The sequence below is a fragment of the Drosophila kikkawai genome, chromosome 2L (assembly GCF_030179895.1).
Source record: "Drosophila kikkawai strain 14028-0561.14 chromosome 2L, DkikHiC1v2, whole genome shotgun sequence".
NCBI lineage: Eukaryota > Metazoa > Arthropoda > Insecta > Diptera > Drosophilidae > Drosophila > Drosophila kikkawai.
The window spans coordinates 5,647,809-5,667,025 of record NC_091728.1 but is presented as its reverse complement, the minus strand read 5'-3'; the positions used below and the strand labels follow the sequence as shown (position 1 = coordinate 5,667,025).

The window sequence follows — 19,217 nt, the reverse complement described above, 5'->3', positions numbered from 1 at the left end:
CAGTTATCATCATCTTTTTTTGGCACTGGCAATCTGCTAAATATGTTAATGCCTGCTTTAAGCCTATTAGTGTCAATTAGAAAATTATTGCTAAAAGGATTCACTCCCTTTAAAGTTTAAAGTGTGGGTTGGGGTAAATGTCAACTGCATGTTTTTGCTGTTTAAATTTCCAAGATGCGATTTGTCGGTCAACTGGTTATCCAGCAGGATAATGGTCAATTCGCTTGCTTATGCTCTAAATGGTGGGAACAAAAGATGATTATTAGGTGGCGGTGAGAAATAAATGAGAGCTGTCATCAGCAGAGTATGAGTTAGACATAAAGCTGAAACTAGGCGGAATTTACAATGAATTTTCCAAAAGGGAATCCTTTATAAATAATGAAGTAATTTAAATAGCTTTATTAATTTTATAAGTTTTTCAGTCTTAAATCGCAAACTTCTCTTAACTCCCCTTTAAAACAATTAAACAATTGCCCACTCCAGCCATCGTCTCACCTGAGAAAAAAAGAACTTCTTTCTTAAACCAGACAGGACACAACTCACATGCATTCCCAGGCCAGTCTAATTTGTGGGTGTTATGGGGAATTAACCTCTTAATGAACTAATTTACTCAAGATTAAGGTGGCAAACAAAGGAGGCGGCCTCAGCTAATTGTAAAAAAACAGAGCGAGACGGTCAGATTGAAGCGTTGAGAGAAGGACGAAGTAACCCAGTTTCGGGTAGGTAAAGATCCTGGATCTCAGATAGGAGAACCTAGCAAATTGCCAGGCGGTTAATCTATTTAAACGCGCCAAATACGCGCGACACAATGGTAAATCGCCGAAAGCAGGGGAATGTATATGGTCGAGTGCACAGATTTAGGGATAGAGCGGATCAAAGGACTCTCCAGCGGGCCAAAAAGGAAATCCGTCTATGGCCGGCAGAAGGACAAAGGCCGAAACTCGTCTAATTGCGCGCCTATATAGGAAGCGAAGAATCCAGAGTTCCAGAACGCAGAACAGAAGACTTCGGACAGGAGAATGAAGAATACTGAATGCGACGGAACCTGCCAATTGTTTGGGAACATCCCTTAATCTGTGTCGGTAATCGGTAATCGGCGAAAATCGCAGGACTCGACGCACAAAGCAGACGAGCGGCCGAGATCCTTTTGAACTTTTGCTTGGGCGCAAAAGAAGGTTAGCAAAATATTATTATAAACCTACAGAACCGTAACCCACATAAACAAAGTTCATGCACACTGAAAAATTTTGTACTTTGTTCTGTGTGAAGTGAAAAATATTTTAATTTATGAGGCTCTTATTTAAGAAGAAATAAATAATTATATACATTTTCTTTTGATATTTTAAATATGATTTATTTAAATTTAAATGGATATTTATTACATTACATTATTACATTTTTAAAAAAATGTTTCCCCTTTTTAAATAATTTGTGTTTCAAATCATCGTTTAAATATTTTTGTATATCTTTTTTTTATGAATTCTAAATTAATTATTGAATTTATTGAACTTAATTTATAATTCCTCAAAATCAAATCAATTACTTTTTCATAAATAAAATTCAAATTTAATTCAATAACTATTTCTCCAAGTGCACTTGCTTACGCATGTGCCTGTGTGTTTACTCTTGAATGAACTGAAAACATTTCAATTTGACAATCGTAATGGAGGCAAGGATGCTGAAGCCGCTCAGCGCTAATATAGGCGATTTAGGGGATTACATCAATTGTAAAATTGGTCAAACACCGCAATTGTTTCACCCCGCAAATCGGATATTCCACTGCCCCGGGATACGCACTCGCTCTCACCCACACAGTTGCGTCCGAGGATGCCAGGGGCATACAAAGGACCGAAGGACGAATCCTCGGGGCAGCTGTTGAGTTTCCCTTTGAGAGCCTCTCATCGCCGGCCATTGTCCAGCGCTGCTTTTCGTCCTAGTTACACATATGCATATACATATGTACGAAGGACCTTTCCGTCCGTATCTCAGGGCTACGCAGGACCCCTTGTCCAATGCCTTGTAATCGCTCCTGGCTTACCACAGATTATGCAAGCCGCGTTCTCCTTCTGCGCTTCCCTGAGAACCCAATTTCCATTCGCCATTGATTCACATTCCCGGAAAAACTCTGCCAAATCTCTGCTGCAATCTGGCATCAGCCCGCAAAGTCCAGAATCCAGTCCGAGGAGGTGTAAATCTTCAATTTTAAGGTTAATTTCCCGATGAGGTGCGAGAAATGCGAAGCGTTTTATTGGTTTAGTAGAGCAGTCAGGGGGCGTACTTTAAGGATCTGCCACCTAGTCCTAGATTAAAGATGGTTAAGGTGAGATGCGGGGAGAATACATTGAGGATTGCGATATATTTTTAACTGCAGGATATCAATCTATTTTCCATTAAAAGATTTATTAATTATTTGTTACAAAGTGAACTTAAAAAAAAAAACATGACATAAAAATAAAAGCAAAATCAAAAAGCACCGCAACCATTTTGCAAACTCATTAAAATTGAAACGAAAAAATAAAAGGAAAGCCAGCAAAAAAAAGGACATACAACAACTAAGAGCAGAGCTTGCACTATGCTTCCTTCTCTCTTACGCCCACTCTGTGTTACCTTTGAACTTTGCACTCTTGGCATCTCTGTTTCTCTACTATGCTCTCTTCTGCGTTTGCACCTTTATTTCATATTTTATTTTTGCCCATTTTGCTGGATTTTCAAGTTCTTTTTGTTTTTGTTTAGCTTAGTTCGTTCTGCACTGCTCTGCATTTACAGTTAGTCCACTCTCTGACCGCCCCTTTCACCTTTGTCCCCCTCTTTCCTCGGCCCCACCTTTATCCACTCCTCCTTTGTGCAGCCTCTCCTTCGAGTGTTTGAGTGTGTGTGTGTGTGTGTGTTTGGTCATGCTTGCATGGCCTTTGTATGTATAAAAAGAGAACAGAGGTTGAGAGAGAGGGGGAGCTGAGAGATAGCGGGAGAGATTATGTGAATAGAAAGGAGAGGAGCATGGCAGGGATACACTGTAAGAATAAGAACACCTCAAGTTTTTAAAGTTTAATTTATTTTAAAATTAAACCTTTAGATATCATTCTATACCTAAGCGATTAACAAGCTGTATACGCTAAAGGCCCTGCCCTTGGCTGTTCTTTGCTTGCAATTTATAGTTTAGTCTTTGATTTACACTCTTTCGACAAGCATGCAGCTCAGTGACGTCTTTGGAAAACTCTTTTTCCTTAAAAACTATAAATATTCTAAGTGAGCAAAAGTGAATTAAAACTCTGCCAAACCTCTGCTGCAATCTGGCATCAGCTCGCAAAGTCCAGAATCCAGTCCGAGGAGGTGTAAATCTTCAATTTTAAGGTTAATTTGCAAAGGTACAAATATAATAATAATGGTTAAATAGATAGAAAATGTTACTTGAAAAAAATATGTATACATTTCATATTATAATCGTGAACCTAGAAAAACGATTTAAACATTTCAAATAATTATTTTTGTTAAGTTTGTAGAACATTTAAAAATGCTTTATAACATTTTCTTTACGACATTAAAGCTTTTTTCTTTATTTCGTTCAGTGTATTCAAGCTTTACAGGCTGCTGTCGTTTTGTTTGTTTGAATGTCCAGCTTGCTGTGGTTTGTTTTGCTTTTTTTTCCGTCGAAGCTGTCTTTTTTCATTGCATTTATTTATTCAACTAAATGCAGATTGCACATTTTTGCATTTTGCGTTCAATTTGCTTTAGTTAATCACCATTTTGTCGCTGTTTTTTTTTCTTGTTGACACTAATTAATTTTCTGGTAACACTAATTATAGTACTGTCTAATAGGGCAAGGTTTGAGAGATGTTAAAATATTCTAGCTTGCAAACGTAAATGAATTTACTACACATTACCCTCTCTCAACCCACCAGAAACCTTTAACTTTCATACAAAGCTATCTAATCAACAAAGAGCTGATATTTGCATATCGATTTCCCCACACAAAACCCTTACAAAGGACGTAACTTACCTGAGAATGCAATGGAAATGGCGGCCAGGTCCTTTCAAGGATCCCTCCTTGCCTTCTTGTCCCTGAAGAGTTGTGCTTTTGTGCGATTCCGTAGAGCTGCAATTGCTCAACTCCAGCAAAGCCAGCAGCAGCAGCAACGGCGATGTGCATTGCAATGCCGAGGGAAAGGAAAGAGTTCCTAGGACCAAAGTCCTGGAAATGGTAACGGCAAAGGGATGACAGGCGCACCAACGAGCAAACAAAGTCAAGAAAGCCGCGCCAGAGATATCAAAATGAATATAAGATTATATTTGGACTAGTGCTGCCTAAGAGGGTAAGAGAAGTCTCCAACTTTAACGAGCCAAATTGGCTGCAGGTGGAGAAAACAGTATAATAATTATTTGATATATAGATTTTATAATCAAGGGAAAGTTATGAAAGGTTTTTGAGAAATGTTGGTTTTGGCAAGCTCAAAAATCTCTTGGGAAATCTAAAGATTCTTTTGTTTTCAAACTTATTTCATTGTATCTTCAAGGAACTATAATTTAATATTCTAGAAATTAATTTGATTTCATTTAAGCATAGGAAGCATATAAATTATATCTTAAATTATTTTCCTCTGTATATAGAAACATAGATATATAGATAGATTTAAGAGTACGAGTCGGTGGAATCGGACAGAATCCTTGCCCGCTGGCGGGCTAAAGGTGAGCAAACAAAGACGCTGATAAAACGAAATGCCAAAACGACAATTGAAACGCCCAACAAAAGGCAAGAGCTGTCCAAGGAGGGGAAAGTCGTCAGAGGGGGCACAGAGGGGATGCTGGAGGTCCTGTGTGTGTGTGTGCGTGTAGTGAAAAAGTCAACTCGTGAGGGAGCCTCCTCATCTGGTGGCTGCCATTTTTTGGTGTCTCCTGCTCCTCATCCAAAATCAAGTGTGAACGGGGAATCCGGCCAAAGGATTTTCTCTCGCACTCCGTTGTCCTCCATGGCCATCTATGCCTCTCGCTCTAATAATGATGATGATGCCACCTCCTCCTCCTTCGTCATCACTCCTTTATGTATCTTCTTTGCCAGGTCTACAGCTCTTCAGCTCTATCTCTATATAAATATTTTAGGGGCGGTCTCTCTTGTCTCGTTCGCTCTCTCTCTCCCTCACCCCCTCTCGCTCGCCATAATATATTCCAATTCGACATTTTGTCCTTTCATTCATAATGCAGCCGGCGCTGTGCCGCTGCCGCTGCCACTGTCGACGTCGAGGATATGCCATCCAATCTGAACGTGATGATGAAGTTCTCCTTTTGCCTGCTATCGCTCCCGTGTGTTTTTGTAAAATCCATCAATCCATCCCGCTCTGGCACTCGCTATCGCCATCTCCCTCTATGTATGTCTTTTCTCGCTCCGTCCTGTTGGCAGGACTCTGTCAGGGGTTGATTCCACCGAGCAACCCCTCATCGCTCAGCTCAACGTGTGTCCTTTTCATATTTCTTAAGGCCCGCACCGCTCGCTATTTGCTTTCATTCCGCTCCGGTCGCTGATCCTGTGCTGAACGCATCCTGAGCGCGCATCCTGTTTTTCGCGTTCTAACAAAATTTGCATTTAAAAAGCCTTGTCGTTTTTACGAAACAAGTGATAAAATAAAAGACAAACGATAAACTTTAAACCAAGTTGAACATTGTGTGTGTGATTTGCAAGTGTTTAGGATCTAATCAATCCTCGGCGAGTGGCTGCCTGCCAAAGGAATTGGATACCCAAATAGGCTGTGCCTAAATATGGTTTACTTTGTACGTATTTATTGTATTTTGGATATTATTCAAATAAGTTTAGTTAGGGGACAACGAAGTGCCGTCGGGAATGGGAGTTACACTATTTTTTATAGGCGGAAGATGTAATAATTTATGGATTTTTGTGAATTATAAATATAGTTCAAATTGTTGTAACCTTTAAGAAAGTTTTAAATATACTACAAATTAGGCTTTTGTACAATTCTAAAAACGTTTTGGTTCAAAATAGATAAATTTAATTTGTATCTAAAAGTTTTTGTCATCCAATAACATTTCTTCGGTTGTTTATTACGTTATTATTTGTTTGAAAACTCTTAAAGCCTCTTAAAATATATTTAAACATTTATTTAATTCTAAAAAAGAACACAAACAAATATTTTTAAGATTTAGGCGATTTAGAAAAGAATATTTAAGTTTAATTAAAAGATTTGTTTGTCAATGTCAGACTACATTTAGTTTCGTTTTAAATATAATATAAACTTATGATATATATTTCTTAATTTGAAGCCTAATTTGTATTTGTCTATTTAAAACCTCAACCTCTTTTACTATCTAAATAGTAAATTTTAGGGCCTAGCACAATTTAAATATAAATATATCCCAGAAAAGCCGTCTCAATATAAACTATGTCAAAGTCTCTTGATTAAAAAGCCTTTTGATTAAATGTTATTACCCACACGTTGTTAATAAGCTCGATTCCGCACACACGCACTCTTCAAGAGCAGACGACTCTCAAGTGGCCACTGGAGGAACACTAGCCTAAATTATGAGGTTGCCTTAACTACTCTAAATGGGGATAGTGTATAGTGGCGGGAAACTTTCAGTCCAGAGGGCTGACCGTCACTGCCTCCGGGGTCAGCGTGTGAAATGGGACCTGCCCCCTTTCTTTTTTTTTAATAAGATTAAACCGCACTTCGGGAGGGAAACTACTCCATAATACACAAGATGGAAGTTCGACCCACTGAGGCGTCAAATCAAGTTAATTAAAAGCGGCAAGGAAGTCGTCGGGTAATCGCACCGGATGTCGCACATTAGCCACACTCGAGGGCACATGGAGAAGATGGAGTTGGAGACCGAAACCGAGATTGAGAACGGGACCGGGACCTTACACCTCCTCCAGCCGAGTGTAAGCGATTCGCTGATGATAATGTGCAAATAAAGCCAAGACCCGCGCCAAAAATTTTCGCAGACTCCGTCGGAGTCTGTGTTATGATTGATGGCAATATGCTGGCGAAAGGATTGAGGCTTTTGTTTGGGTTAAGCGGAGCGTGAGATGCCGGGGGAAAGCACGGGTTAAGTGCAAAAGCGATGGGTATGCAAAAATGGAAAATCAATACGTCATATATCCAGTATTTATTTAAACGCACTGCGGTTAGTCCTTAATTGCAACCCGCTGGCTGGCCATGAATGATCCTGGGGAAAAATGTCCTGCCGCTGGGAGCACGCCCTCCGCTGGCGTTTGTTTGTACTCTCCGAATTGCCAACGCATTAGTTGCACTTGACTGGACGGGCAGTAAATAATAAGTACAGCTCCAGTCACAATAATAGGTTCAAGACTTGAACATTTTATTCAAAAGAATGAGGGAAAGGAGAAGGGTAAACATCTATCCTTAACCCTTTTACGCATAAATTGGAAATTGATAAAAAATATAAAATATTAATATTTGGAGTGCGTGTAATGTATTTTTATATGCATATTTTTTTGTGGGAATAAAGGATATTTTTAAGGTAGCTACCCCATCGATATACCCGCCGCTGTGCGGTTCGCTTTAAGCATAAACAATGGAGGCGTATGCCTTCGATTAATTGATAACCCGTTGCTTAGTTTGCATACTCAATTTGATCGAAATCCTTTTGTTGTCCTTGCAGAGTCCGCGTGGCATGCAACCGTGTAGTCCAGCGGGAGAAGTCGCAATGATGCCGCCGTCGAAGAGTCCCGTGATGGAGAGCGCCGCCTCCGACCAGAATCCGAGTCAGCAAAGTCAGCAGAGTCCGCCGAGTGGCGGCGATCAGAGTCCTGCCAAACGGGCTTGTCCTTTGAAGTTCTCGATAGCCAAGATCATGGAGCCGGATCACAAGCCCACTCAAGCAGCGCCACCACAACAGCCGCCGCCACAGCAGCATGCACAACCGGTGCAGGAGCCCATGGTGCTCATCCAGGAGGACGAGGACGATGAGGATCCAGATATTGATGCGGATTCGGAGCGCTCCTGCAGTCCCATTGAGGTGATCAGCCTGGATCACTCACCCTCCGCCGTTAATTACGATTCCGCCTTCAAGAAGTATGTGCCGGGTGCCTGCACGGTGCCCACTTCATCGACGGTAGGATCTTCGCCATCGAGCACGAGCAGCGCTGCAGTGCAGCAGTTCGTGAGCTCCCGCCACCAGGAGCTGCTCTCCCAGTATCCCCTGCTCTACTACGCCCCCAATCAGCTAATGTGCGCTGCAGCTGCCGCCCAATATGCCGCCTTGACCGCCCAACAACAGTCCCTGGCCAGCGCTGCTCACCTAAGCAGCTTCACTGCGTCCCTGAATGCCACACTGCATCATTCGCAGTCGCTGAGGAGGAACTTGGGACATCCTCTGGCGGCAGCTGCTGCCGCAGCGGCCGTTGCCCAGTCCCAGGCTGTGCCCAGCAGCCTGCAACAGAGTCTGGAGAAGTCACCGGTGGCTCAGAGAACGTCGTCGTCGTCAGGCGTGTCTAGTGGACTGCAAGGCAACAACCTGAAGAGGAAGCGATCGCCTCAGGATCAGGGTGAGGTGACACCACCACCACCGACTGCCGCAGCTGGCGCAGCAGCCCGGTCTCGCTCCCGCTCTCCATCGCCGCAAGGTTCCGTGGAGGACAGCAGCCCCGGATCGGCAAATGGGGGCAAGCCCAAGACCTTCTCGTGCCTGGAATGCGGCAAGGTGTTCAATGCCCACTACAATCTCACCCGCCACATGCCCGTCCACACCGGAGCGCGGCCCTTTGTGTGCAAGGTGTGCGGCAAGGGATTCCGACAGGCCTCCACCCTCTGCCGGCACAAGATCATCCACACGTCGGAGAAGCCGCACAAATGCCAGACGTGCGGCAAGGCCTTCAACCGATCCTCCACGCTGAACACCCACGCCCGCATCCATGCCGGTTATAAGCCATTCGTTTGCGAGTACTGCGGTAAAGGATTTCACCAGAAGGGCAATTACAAGAACCACAAGCTGACCCACTCGGGCGAAAAGGCGTACAAGTGCAGCATCTGCAACAAGGCCTTCCACCAGATCTACAACCTCACCTTCCATATGCACACGCACAACGACAAGAAACCGTACACCTGCCGGGTGTGCGCCAAGGGATTCTGCCGGAACTTTGACCTGAAGAAGCACATGCGCAAGCTGCACGAGATTGGCGGCGATCTGGATGACCTGGACATGCCGCCGTCCTTCGAACGGAGGCGGGAGTATACGCGCCGGGAGCCCCTCTCCTCTGGCGGTTATGGCCAGGCCTCGGGGCAGCTAACCCCTGACTCGAGCTCTGGCAGTCTCTCGCCGCCCATAAATGTGACCACGCCGCCTCTGTCCAGCGGAGAGACGAGCAATCCAGCCTGGCCGCGTTCTTCTGCCTCCCACTATCCCGCCGGAGGATTCCATCACCTGGGAGTAGTGGCTCCGCCGCAGGACTATCCCAGCTCCGCCTTCCTGCAACTCCAGCCTCAGCAGGCGCAGCAGCCACATCCACAGCAGCATCCGCCTCAGCAGCAGCAGCAGAGGCTCTCGGAGACCTTCATTGCCAAGGTGTTTTGACAGCGATACTATGCGGACAGCTTGAACAGCTCCACGGCGGCATCGACGACCAGCACCCCGGTGACCAACACGACCACAGCGGCCACGTCCACGTCCACAGCGCTGGCCAGGAGTGACCTCCTGATCGACTGACTGCAGTTTGTGGCAGCGGCAGCCGCTGCTAGCAATCCGAACTCCGGACAGGATCTTGTGCTTCCGCGGAAGTCCCCCTCGCCGGAGCTTGGATGCACGGCCCTCGGAAGTGCAGTGAGGGCCCTGAATGGACTCTTTTAAGAATGAAGACCAGCTCCGAACTCCAAACTCTCATTCCCCTTAAGACCTCAACAGCCACCAAATGGTTTCAACTTGTGCAATACCCACTCAGCAGATGACGATGGTGATGAACCTACCGCTCAACACACTTCTACCCCCCTCTGTAAATAGTTTATCCCTAAGACGACCCAAGTGTTATTCGTAGTCTACGCTCTATTTAAGCTCTCTAAATGTATTAGATTTAGTCACAGGACATAGCTAGTTAGTCATGAATGTGTATATGTGTACCGCACTGAGTCCTGTGTCGGCCTCTGACACAGATCCTCAAGAGTGCTTTAGGTATATAGGAGAAATGTTTATGGGGAGTCAAGTCAACCGAAATACATAGCTTAATATGTATCTTAGAGTTGTACTAGATATCTGTATCTAAGTGTCTGTTTAATCCAACACAAAAGCGATGAAATTGATTATCGATCGAAGAATGCATTGAATTTGTTTAGAGCCTAAGTGATATTATTGATAATGTTTAAGCAATAAAACAATTCTTCAATTATTAAACATATCAGCAAGTTTTTAATGGGGGAAGGGAGTTAAAACGAAACAAGAGTTTGTACAATTTATGAGGTTTAAATCTGATAACCTCCCCTTACTTATATGCAAATAACTGAGCAACGGAGTGGGCCATGTCATTGAGATTGTCTCCTGCGATCCTTGAGAATGCAAATGCGAATGCGAAACGAAACGAAAACAATTATCGCTGCATTACTCGAGTCGCGTTTAATGGGCTCTAAACTGTCGCCATGTCTGCCGCATGACATTTGCAACTTAATTAGTGGCGACCTGCCCCCCATTCCCACCTCTCGGCAGGTGGCAGGTCCTGGCACACGCCAATCATTTGCATAGTCCTTTGATCTACAGCTTGGGAAAGGACAAGGAATACCCGTTCAGCTGCAAATGGGAGTACAGGTAGGGGGTCTGGAAGTATCTGCCGAGGTTGCTCATAAAAATGCAATAGAAATTTCCATTTCGCTTTATTCATTAGATGTCTCTAAGGTTTATTTTGATAATTCAAATGGAAACAAAGATGGTAAATTGCATATTTATGGACAAGAAAATATTTTTATTTATTAACAATATCGTTTAGGCTTTCATTTAACTCATTTTTTCGAAAGTTATATTGATATAAACATTGATTTTAATTATTTACCATTTGACATTTTATACAAATACTTATAAAGAAAGAATATTTATTTTCATACGAAAGTCCTGATGCTATCCTGCTGGCTTTTCAGTTTGATGACAGTGGCCTATTGTAAGGTCTTAATGCCCCCGTCAGGGATGACGCATGTGATGCCCACTTGAGTTGACATTTTTTTTGTTGTAGTATTACTCTTCATGCCCTCCCTTTTTTGCCGGCTATATGAATAATTCAAAAACATCAAATCGAATCGAATATCCAAATGGGAACGAAAAGCGAAATCGAGCAATACGAAGCGTTTGTTTTTTTATGCAAATAATCAGATATCCTTTGCGCAGTGACGTACAGTGGGCCCTCAGCATATGCTCAAGCACACCGCCCACTGACAGGACTTCTGGTTCCATTCAAATGACACAGAGAGTCCATGAGGAGGAGTTGTGCCCAATTTTCGGATGACTTTTGACACCGACTCGCGGCGTTCTTTTGAACCCGATTCCTATCTACTCCGAAGGCCAACCCCCAATTGTGGAGTGAATGGTGAATGGTCCTTGAGCCGTTGTCATGTTCCTTTTGATGTTTGCCTTATGCACGCCCAGTCGACCATTCGAGTATCCATCTGCCCAGCCAGCCATTCGCCTATCCAAATCCCAATCCAAATCCGCAATCCCCCTTCACTCGCACTGTCACTGCAAAACTGACTTATTTGGCTAATTGAACGCGTTTGGTCGGCGGTTCCTGATCCCGTCCAGATAAGTCAGCACTTTTCCACTTTTCTGTCCGCTTATGCATGACGCCTAGGCACTTCACACAATCCGCTATTTTTTGGTCACTCGAACGAAGGACATTAATTAAGCTAATTAAGGGCTATTGACCAGGCGAAAGTGTGTTTTTTTTTTCTGAGAAAGAGGAAGCTGGTAATGAATGCCCGCCAGGTGAGAAGCTGTCAGAGTGTCAAAGAAAAGCTTTGATAATGGAAATTCATCGATGCGATTGGTTATTTGAAAGCTAATTTGATTCAGATTTTGTTTAATTTAATTAGGAACAAATAATACTATTTAAAATTAATATTGAAAGTTAGCAAACGGGTTTATCAGGGGATTATTAGATTATAAATCTTTTAAAAATGGTTTTCAAGTTTGGTAAATTAAATTCGAACTTATAATTAAGATACTTTATTAGGAGACTTCATTGCCTATTGGGCATATTTATAATTGATTTAATATCTTTGCTTTTAATGAGTGTGTATAAAAAGTGTATAAAAATACTCCTCCTAATATAACTATAAATAATTTTCCTTTAAACTACCTTAAATATAATACCAATAACAATAAAAAAGGTGCTTACCATTTCCATATTTTTTTCTTCTTAATTTAACCCCAAAACTATGATTAAAAATTTCCGCCATATTTGTAGCTACCATTCGATATCCCCAGAAAAACTGTTTACCCGCCATAAACAATTTCCGCTGGCGCCATCATTTCAGTGAAATAAGCATAATATTTTCATGTTTTGTTTTTCGCATATCAATAACTCTTATCAGCACCACGCCCCATCGTTACCTCCACTCTCCCCTTTGGAGGCACAACAACTCGAGCACGCAACACGGGGTTGGGCGAAAATGTGGAAGAAAAATCCAAGCACTCGAGCTCGCCGTTAACAATACAAAAAAAAATAATACAAAAAATTATAATCCAATTCCATTGTCCGACATTACCGGGAGGTTTGGGCGGTGGAAAAACTGCAGACAACGACTGCGCTTATCACCTAAAATGTGGCTGGAACAATAAGGACACGAGAGAAGGATGCACCGGGGGACGCAGGGCGCGGGGATGCAAGTCGAGCGTGAATCGCAGCGTAATCTCTTCCGGATATGATTACGCCACCGAGTGCGAGGGATTGTCTCCGGCCCTGTTGAGTTTCGCTGCTGTGACCTATCGCCTTTGTGTCCCTTGCATCTTTGTATCCTGGCATCTTTGTGGCGCGCGGTTGAGCCGAGAGTTCGGTTCGCAATCTGCTGTGATTACAATTTCTTAAAAAGCTAAAGCTGCATTTTCCTTTCAATTACGAGGCGGGCACCCTCTCTCGGCACCTCTTAATGGCCATATATATATACATAAGTGTACCATCCCCTCATTCCTCACCCCCATTCGAGCCAACAATGTACATATATAAAAAAAAAAAGAAACACTTAACCCACGCCACGACATTCTGCTCTCGGTAATTGTGCCGTTAATTGTCGACTCCCTGAACTATGACATGATCTCCTCCCACTCCTCCTCCACATCCGCATCGAAAGTGTCCCATGTCAATGGCTGGCTGCCATTAGAAAAGAAAAAAATTGAAGCCACGGGGGCTGAAGATGCGAGCATTACAGCATTCTATATGAGCACTTATAGTTTCCACGTCTTTTATGCGAGCCCCGCGGGTAAGGATGCGCTAGGGTGTCCGATACACCGGCAGAAATTGAGCTAAGCCCCTATTTAAGATGACATGGAATGGATATCTGTGACACCTATGGATAATCTGTGATGTAGGCCTCGGGCTTAGTAGTTAATAAAATATATTAATGTAGCGGAGATACCACTTATACAGGATTGCCAAAGAACTAAGTGAAAAGTAGGTCCATAACTAGGCTATGTAATTATATTATTTTAGTAAAATGGATCTGTAACTGTGGCAGGACTCTCAATTCCTTTTCAAAAATTCACCTTTATATTATATCTGACAAGGGTCAAGGACTTTATCTGGAGCTTTGCGTTAAAATTCCAGCTTATGTTCCGAACCTTCGATCCCTTTTCGAGGAAATGCAGCTGACTGGGATCAGATCAAAAGGGAGTGGGTGGTTGCTTTAGGGGATGGCGATGGCAGTGATGACCCAGGTTTCCGGACAGCAGTTGCTCGACTTCCCAGCCAAAGCTAAAGAGGCGCGAGGCTGGAAAATGATGACAATATGTGGGATGTTATGGGATCGGTGAAGCTGCTTGGCAACACATTGAAATGCATTCGACTCGACGTAACGCGGCTCAATTAGTGCGGTTCACCGATTGCCAATGCAGCTTCTCCCGCCGCTGCTTCTCCCTGCGGTTCTGCCTTAGTCCTCCCAGCATTGTCCTGGCTTTATGTCAACTTCTTGCACGTTTATTCACACCTGAGCACAAAACCGCCCCGCAGGTTTTCCCGCCTGAAAAGTCACGAATACCTTGCCAGCCAGCCAGCTTCCTAGGTTTTTCCATGCCGCACTTCTACATTGGCGGGCAGCGAGGCGTGGCTCATTATGTGTAAAGCTGCCTCCTAAAGCCGCCAACTTTCCATTAATTAGTCTTGCTTATTGGCAAACAAAATATCCTACTAAGTACACACTGAGTTTTTAGTCCGACTATAAATCATGATAGAATTATACAAGGTAGTCCCGTCGGCAACATCTGGTACACTACAACTTATAACAATGAGTGCGAGTGAGAGCAGTTCAGACTAATGAGTGCGAGTGGGACGACAATAGAGTGTGAGTTTTAACCCTTAGGTTTCGGATGAGGGTTGAAGTCGCTTTCTATAATAAAACGAGTTTGAATATTTTGTAATATTATTTTATATTTAATAATTCTGTAATAACACGAGTTGGAATATTTTTAGTAATTTTATTTTTAATAATTATACAATAAAATGAGTTTAAATTAAAAATTTCACGCCGTGCACATGCCGTCGGCAACAGTTGCAAAAAGTCATTTCCAACTAAGGGTTAAAAACTCGAAAAAAAATGCGTCCACACACAACCTTTCCCTTCAACAAGCGAGCACGCACTGAAAATCCGAACGATTTCAGCAGCCGACGGGACTACCTTGTATAATTGTATCATGCTATAAATAACCTAACTATTGACATGATAATGTTTATGGGTATATAAAAGCCAGTTATAAATAAAATTCTATTCATGATATCTAGATCTCAGTGAGAAATTATTTTTAATTCGAATATCCTTTCGCCTGCAGTCACAACAAATTTATAGTTTAATAGAACAAGTATAAGTAAAAATTTTAGAAAATGGCGTGTTGTGGAAAAAGGAGAGACAGCAGAGACAGCGATATGGGGATGATGATCGAAGATCCTAGTGTCCGCAGAAGGTTTATCGTCAAGGTCTTAATGATAGTGGCGGTGAGATATGTACAGAGACTGGATATAGGTTCGGATCACGAATTCTAATTCGATTGTCAGATCAACTTGCTGTTTACCTCGCTGTTTGCCGCCATACCTGTGTTCCATCGGCCAACGAGGATGTTTTTCAGAAGACACTGGTGGCTATTCATACCTGCCATTTGTGTTTTGATGACAATCCACATTTTGGTCTGCTACTGCCAGAAGCTTTTTCGCAGGTCCCCGATTAAATTCATCTTGTTGGCCGTGTATGTCCTGGCCCACACTGTCTTACTGTGCTTGGTAGTGTCCCGGTATCAGCCTAAATTGGTAAGTTTCTTAAGAAATTTTGTTATCAGTATCCAAATACCCTTCTTCTGGACAGATTTTCGCTGCATTCGGCATCTGTACTGCCATGGTGATCTTGTTGGGTCTATTCGCCAAATTCGCGCCATGCGATTTTACAGGCTGCTGGATCTTCGTTTTCGTAATATCTGTCATCCTGATGCTACTGGGGATATTGACATTCTTCTTTCGAATAATGTTGATAATATATGCCGCCGTCGGTATATTTGCCTACTCCCTTTTCCTCGTAATAGACCTTCAATTGTTGATTGGCGGCAAGACGCACAAAAATGAATACGACGAGGAGGACTACATAATAGCCGCCTTGCAGATCTACACTGACATCATAGAGATCTTTAAAATGCTACTCATATGTTTGGGACTATTAGAAATGTAAATTAATCGGTAATTCAAACAGAAACGAAATCTTATTTATAATAAATGAATTTTGAGTTGTTTTACTTGGCCTGCTTTAAGCTTTTTACCACAAGTTATTGGTCTTGTATGGATTTAGACTTAGTTTATGTAATAATTATTGGTATCCTAACACAATAAATGAATAAGCCTTTCATCCTGTTAAATACCTCCCAAATTATCTGAAAAACTATTGTTGACATCTTTATAAACATAAAAGAAGATCAAATCAATTTTGTTTCTACAGTCAACTTTAAATCAAGGCTGTCACTGCTGTCTGTTATATTAATATATTATATTTTAATAAAATCAACTACTTTTCGTTTTAAATATCTGTGAAAATGTGCGAAGTACAGAATATGCTCAATGGCCTATGCCAAATGTTTAGCGATGCCAAGGAGCGACGAAACCTGGGGATGATCCAGATCCTAGAGAAGGTTCGCTGCTGCGAGTGTGGCCATAGGAAGCGTTTGCAAAAGGTCCGGGAGAACCAGGCTATGTTGTGCGGGGTAACTGCTACATCTCCATCTACAACCAGAATCCTGATCTTTGTTTGCTTCGTCCTAATGATCCTGTTTTGCGCATACTTCATCTTTATGGCCCGACGGTATAACCATGTGCGTGCCTATGGAAGCAATGCCTGCGGATCGTCCTTCTTCTACAGCTACAGCGATTGTGATGTGATTTGTTAGAGGATAATGAATATCCATGATGATTAATATATGTATTTGTTATATTTTTTAATGTGCTTATTACTCACTTCACTGAAGTATAAATTAAATCAATAACCTCATATTTTTTACGACTAAAGATACACAGGTGATGACGCCAGGCGAGGGCGTGTCTGGCGGCTATTGATAACCTTTCCTGCTCAACTTTTTCACCCGCTTTCATGATTGGGCGCTGCCATAAATTATGCATAAAGCATAAATGCCAGAAAGAGACCAAGCGATGAGACCCTTGCGGAGGTGGTGGTGAAGGCAGCGTGTGTGTTGGCTTTCAGGGTGAGTCCCATCATCATCGAACATACCTTGGCCATTCCGTTTTATTGGGTTATCGAGTGGGAAGGACGGCAGCAGGACCTTCATCTCCCCTGCCACTCCTCACACACACACACTCCCGGAGTGTTGGCCTAGCTCAATATTGACACAAGTTAATTGAAGCCCGTCGGCTGCCAAAAGTATCAATGGCGTCGCCGCATCCCTTAGCCGTGGGGTCAGCGCTGAACTGAACAACCGGCGCGTTGCCTGCTTGAAGTGGAGCTTCATTGTGGCGGAGGAACAGCGGTGTGGACCTTAGTTTTTATAGGATTTTAGTTGCTGGTTTTCTTAGTATTATTTGCTAAACTCCAACCGCAAAGGGGGTTCAATCTTTATTAAAATAGGAATCGAAAAGCACTTGCTTTTTTAAGATAGCTTGGTCTTTGCTTGCAATGTACAAGCTAAGCAGCATAAGCTTATTAAAGTTTCTCAGTAGCTAAAGAGAGAGGCAGAGCTGAAAGAGCTTAATATATTGATCTTAAAAATGACTGGAATTTCATTAGATTTCAGTTTAACAAGGTCCACCCTATAGCTGGCAGATTACAACAATTTTTGGGTGGTGATTTCTTGGCCATCATAGGTGGGCCTCAGATGTATGTGGCCTCGTGACGATTGCATCACCTGCTGGGCAGGTCATCTCTGTTTAATAGCCTGTATTAGGAACCCAATTGCCAGGGTAATTGACTCATTTTAAAAGAAATTTCAAAAAAAGTCCAGCTTTTTTTGTCCGATAAACGTTGATTTATGTTTTATTATAAGGCTTTCAATGGAGAGTTCTTAAAATGTTACACAATTCCTGCCAGAGTTAGTTGTATTAGTCGTGTGTGTACGCAGATATTATTTGGTTCTGGATGCGGTTGCCCATCCTATTTACATCGTATAGGTGAATCCTGGGGCCATATGTCGAGTGCATATGGCAAGATCTCATCGGAATTAAATGTGTTTTTTTGGGGCCCTTTACTCTTGGCAGCCAAATTAATAAGCAAATTTGAAACCAAGTCCAAGGGGGCCTCAGGTTTTAGTTGTTGTTGTTGTTATCAGAATGGGCTTGATGAAGACAAAAGTTAGGAATTAAAAACGTAGTTTAATGTTTTTCAAAAATTATGCATTATGTATTATTATTTTCGCTTTGAATTAGTTGTTTTTCTTTTTTTGTTGTTTTTTCTTTTGGTTGTTTAGTTTAGTTTTGAGTTTAGATAGCATAATTAATCATAAATGTGTTGGTTTTTCCTATTTGAAGTTAATTTTAATACATTTCGTTTAGTTGTAAATTATTGTAAAGTAAATTTTTAGGACTAATTCAAGTTCATATCTAGGTTTATATATGTATATGTATAGGTAGTGTTATAATTGTTGTAAATACAATCGAATAATTAACTAATAGAGAATTTATTACAGAGAACAATGGGTGTTGGAAATCTTTCTAATTGCTTCTCACTCTCTGACGAAGAATCCAGTCCCTTCATAAGCATTTCTCTGATCATAATTTGTGGCATAAGTGATAATGTGAGAGTAGGCATACATACATAGTATTTTGGATATAAATTGGAATTTTGGAATATTCAAATTTGACACAATATTCTTTTCGTATTCTTCTCCTTTGTCTTTTACATTTTCAAACTGAATTTAAACAAGAGGCAAAGATAGAAAAAAATATAAACACACAAAGAAGGCATATGGACTAAGCGCACTTTATAACAATTCGCTTGGACATTCCGTTTCATCATCGCTTCGCCTTAAACTCAAATAACACTTAACACGTACAAAAAACGGCTTATTAAACTTAACATTTACAGAATTTAATTCAAGCTAAACACGCATTTTATTGCCATATAAATTAGATGTTAAAAGAAATGCAACACGCACACGACAAGAAATTATATAAACGAAAGAGCAAAATCTTAGGGACTTATTACTAAACAAAAAAAATGTACATTAGCTGTGAATGTTTATTAATTACAAATTAGTAAGAGCTCGATTCCTCTGCGTGTGTGTGTGTTTGTATGTGTTCCGTTAAATAAATAGGTGTTGGTTAGTCGTCCCCGCATTTAGTCATTTAGTCTATCCTAAAGCTCTACACACTAGGAGTTATTCTCACAGTCATCGGGTTTGTGCTTCGTGCGTAAATTGCTCAAAAGATCGGCACAGTTGTTGACCATCATCAGATAGTCTCCGTTGTCAGCGCTCAGCTGATCGTGGTTCAATCCACCCCCACTATTTCCCACTCCCATACCCTGGCCCACTCCGACTCCGACTCCATTGTTTGTCTTTTCCGCTTGTCTGGAAATATAGAAATTGAA

At 42.0% G+C, this 19,217-nt stretch overlaps 4 protein-coding genes across 17 annotated transcripts in view; 3 read left to right on the top strand and 1 right to left on the bottom strand.

Moving 5' to 3' along the window:
- The first annotated feature begins 3,910 nt into the window (after positions 1–3,910).
- Positions 3,911–10,154, top strand: erm (earmuff). 2 transcript variants are annotated; one of them, XM_070287655.1, is made up of 2 exons: positions 3,911–4,310; positions 7,630–10,154. In XM_070287655.1, the coding sequence occupies exon 2, from the start codon at positions 7,642–7,644 to the stop codon at positions 9,538–9,540; it is 1,899 nt and encodes a 632-aa protein (XP_070143756.1). In that variant the 5' UTR covers positions 3,911–4,310; positions 7,630–7,641; the 3' UTR covers positions 9,541–10,154. The 2 variants fall into 2 exon arrangements, with proteins under 2 accessions (XP_070143756.1, XP_017022231.1); XM_017166742.2 differs by lacking the exon at positions 3,911–4,310 and adding an exon at positions 5,554–5,760.
- A 4,695-nt stretch (positions 10,155–14,849) lies between these two features.
- On the top strand, positions 14,850–15,924 carry LOC108074514 (protein lifeguard 3). The gene is made up of 3 exons (XM_017166591.3): positions 14,850–15,139; positions 15,200–15,448; positions 15,504–15,924. Exons 1-3 carry the CDS (start codon positions 15,029–15,031, stop codon positions 15,858–15,860), a joined length of 717 nt encoding a protein of 238 aa, XP_017022080.1. The 5' UTR covers positions 14,850–15,028; the 3' UTR covers positions 15,861–15,924.
- Positions 15,925–16,111: 187 nt separating this feature from the next.
- Positions 16,112–16,672, top strand: LOC108074523 (uncharacterized). Its single transcript, XM_017166600.3, has one exon. The coding sequence runs from the start codon at positions 16,219–16,221 to the stop codon at positions 16,567–16,569; it is 351 nt and encodes a 116-aa protein (XP_017022089.1). The 5' UTR covers positions 16,112–16,218; the 3' UTR covers positions 16,570–16,672.
- A 1,328-nt stretch (positions 16,673–18,000) lies between these two features.
- Wdr62 (WD repeat domain 62) overlaps positions 18,001–19,217 on the bottom strand; it is a 66,191-nt gene continuing 64,974 nt past the window's right edge. For all 13 annotated transcript variants that reach the window (XM_070283474.1, XM_070283473.1, XM_070283477.1 and 10 more), the window contains one exon: positions 18,001–19,197. In XM_070283474.1, the coding sequence (XP_070139575.1) occupies positions 18,999–19,197 (199 nt within the window). In that variant the 3' untranslated portion in view covers positions 18,001–18,998. The remainder of the gene's footprint in view (positions 19,198–19,217) is intronic.

Coding starts and splice junctions, on each gene's coding strand:
- LOC108074514 (XM_017166591.3), top strand. CDS start 15,029: ATGGCGTGTTGTGGAAAAAGGAGAGACAGCAGAGACAGCGATATGGGG. Junction 15,140..15,199: donor AGGTCTTAATGATAGTGGCG/GTGAGATATGTA, acceptor TTCGATTGTCAG/ATCAACTTGCTGTTTACCTC. Junction 15,449..15,503: donor CCCGGTATCAGCCTAAATTG/GTAAGTTTCTTA, acceptor TCTTCTGGACAG/ATTTTCGCTGCATTCGGCAT.
- LOC108074523 (XM_017166600.3), top strand. CDS start 16,219: ATGTGCGAAGTACAGAATATGCTCAATGGCCTATGCCAAATGTTTAGC.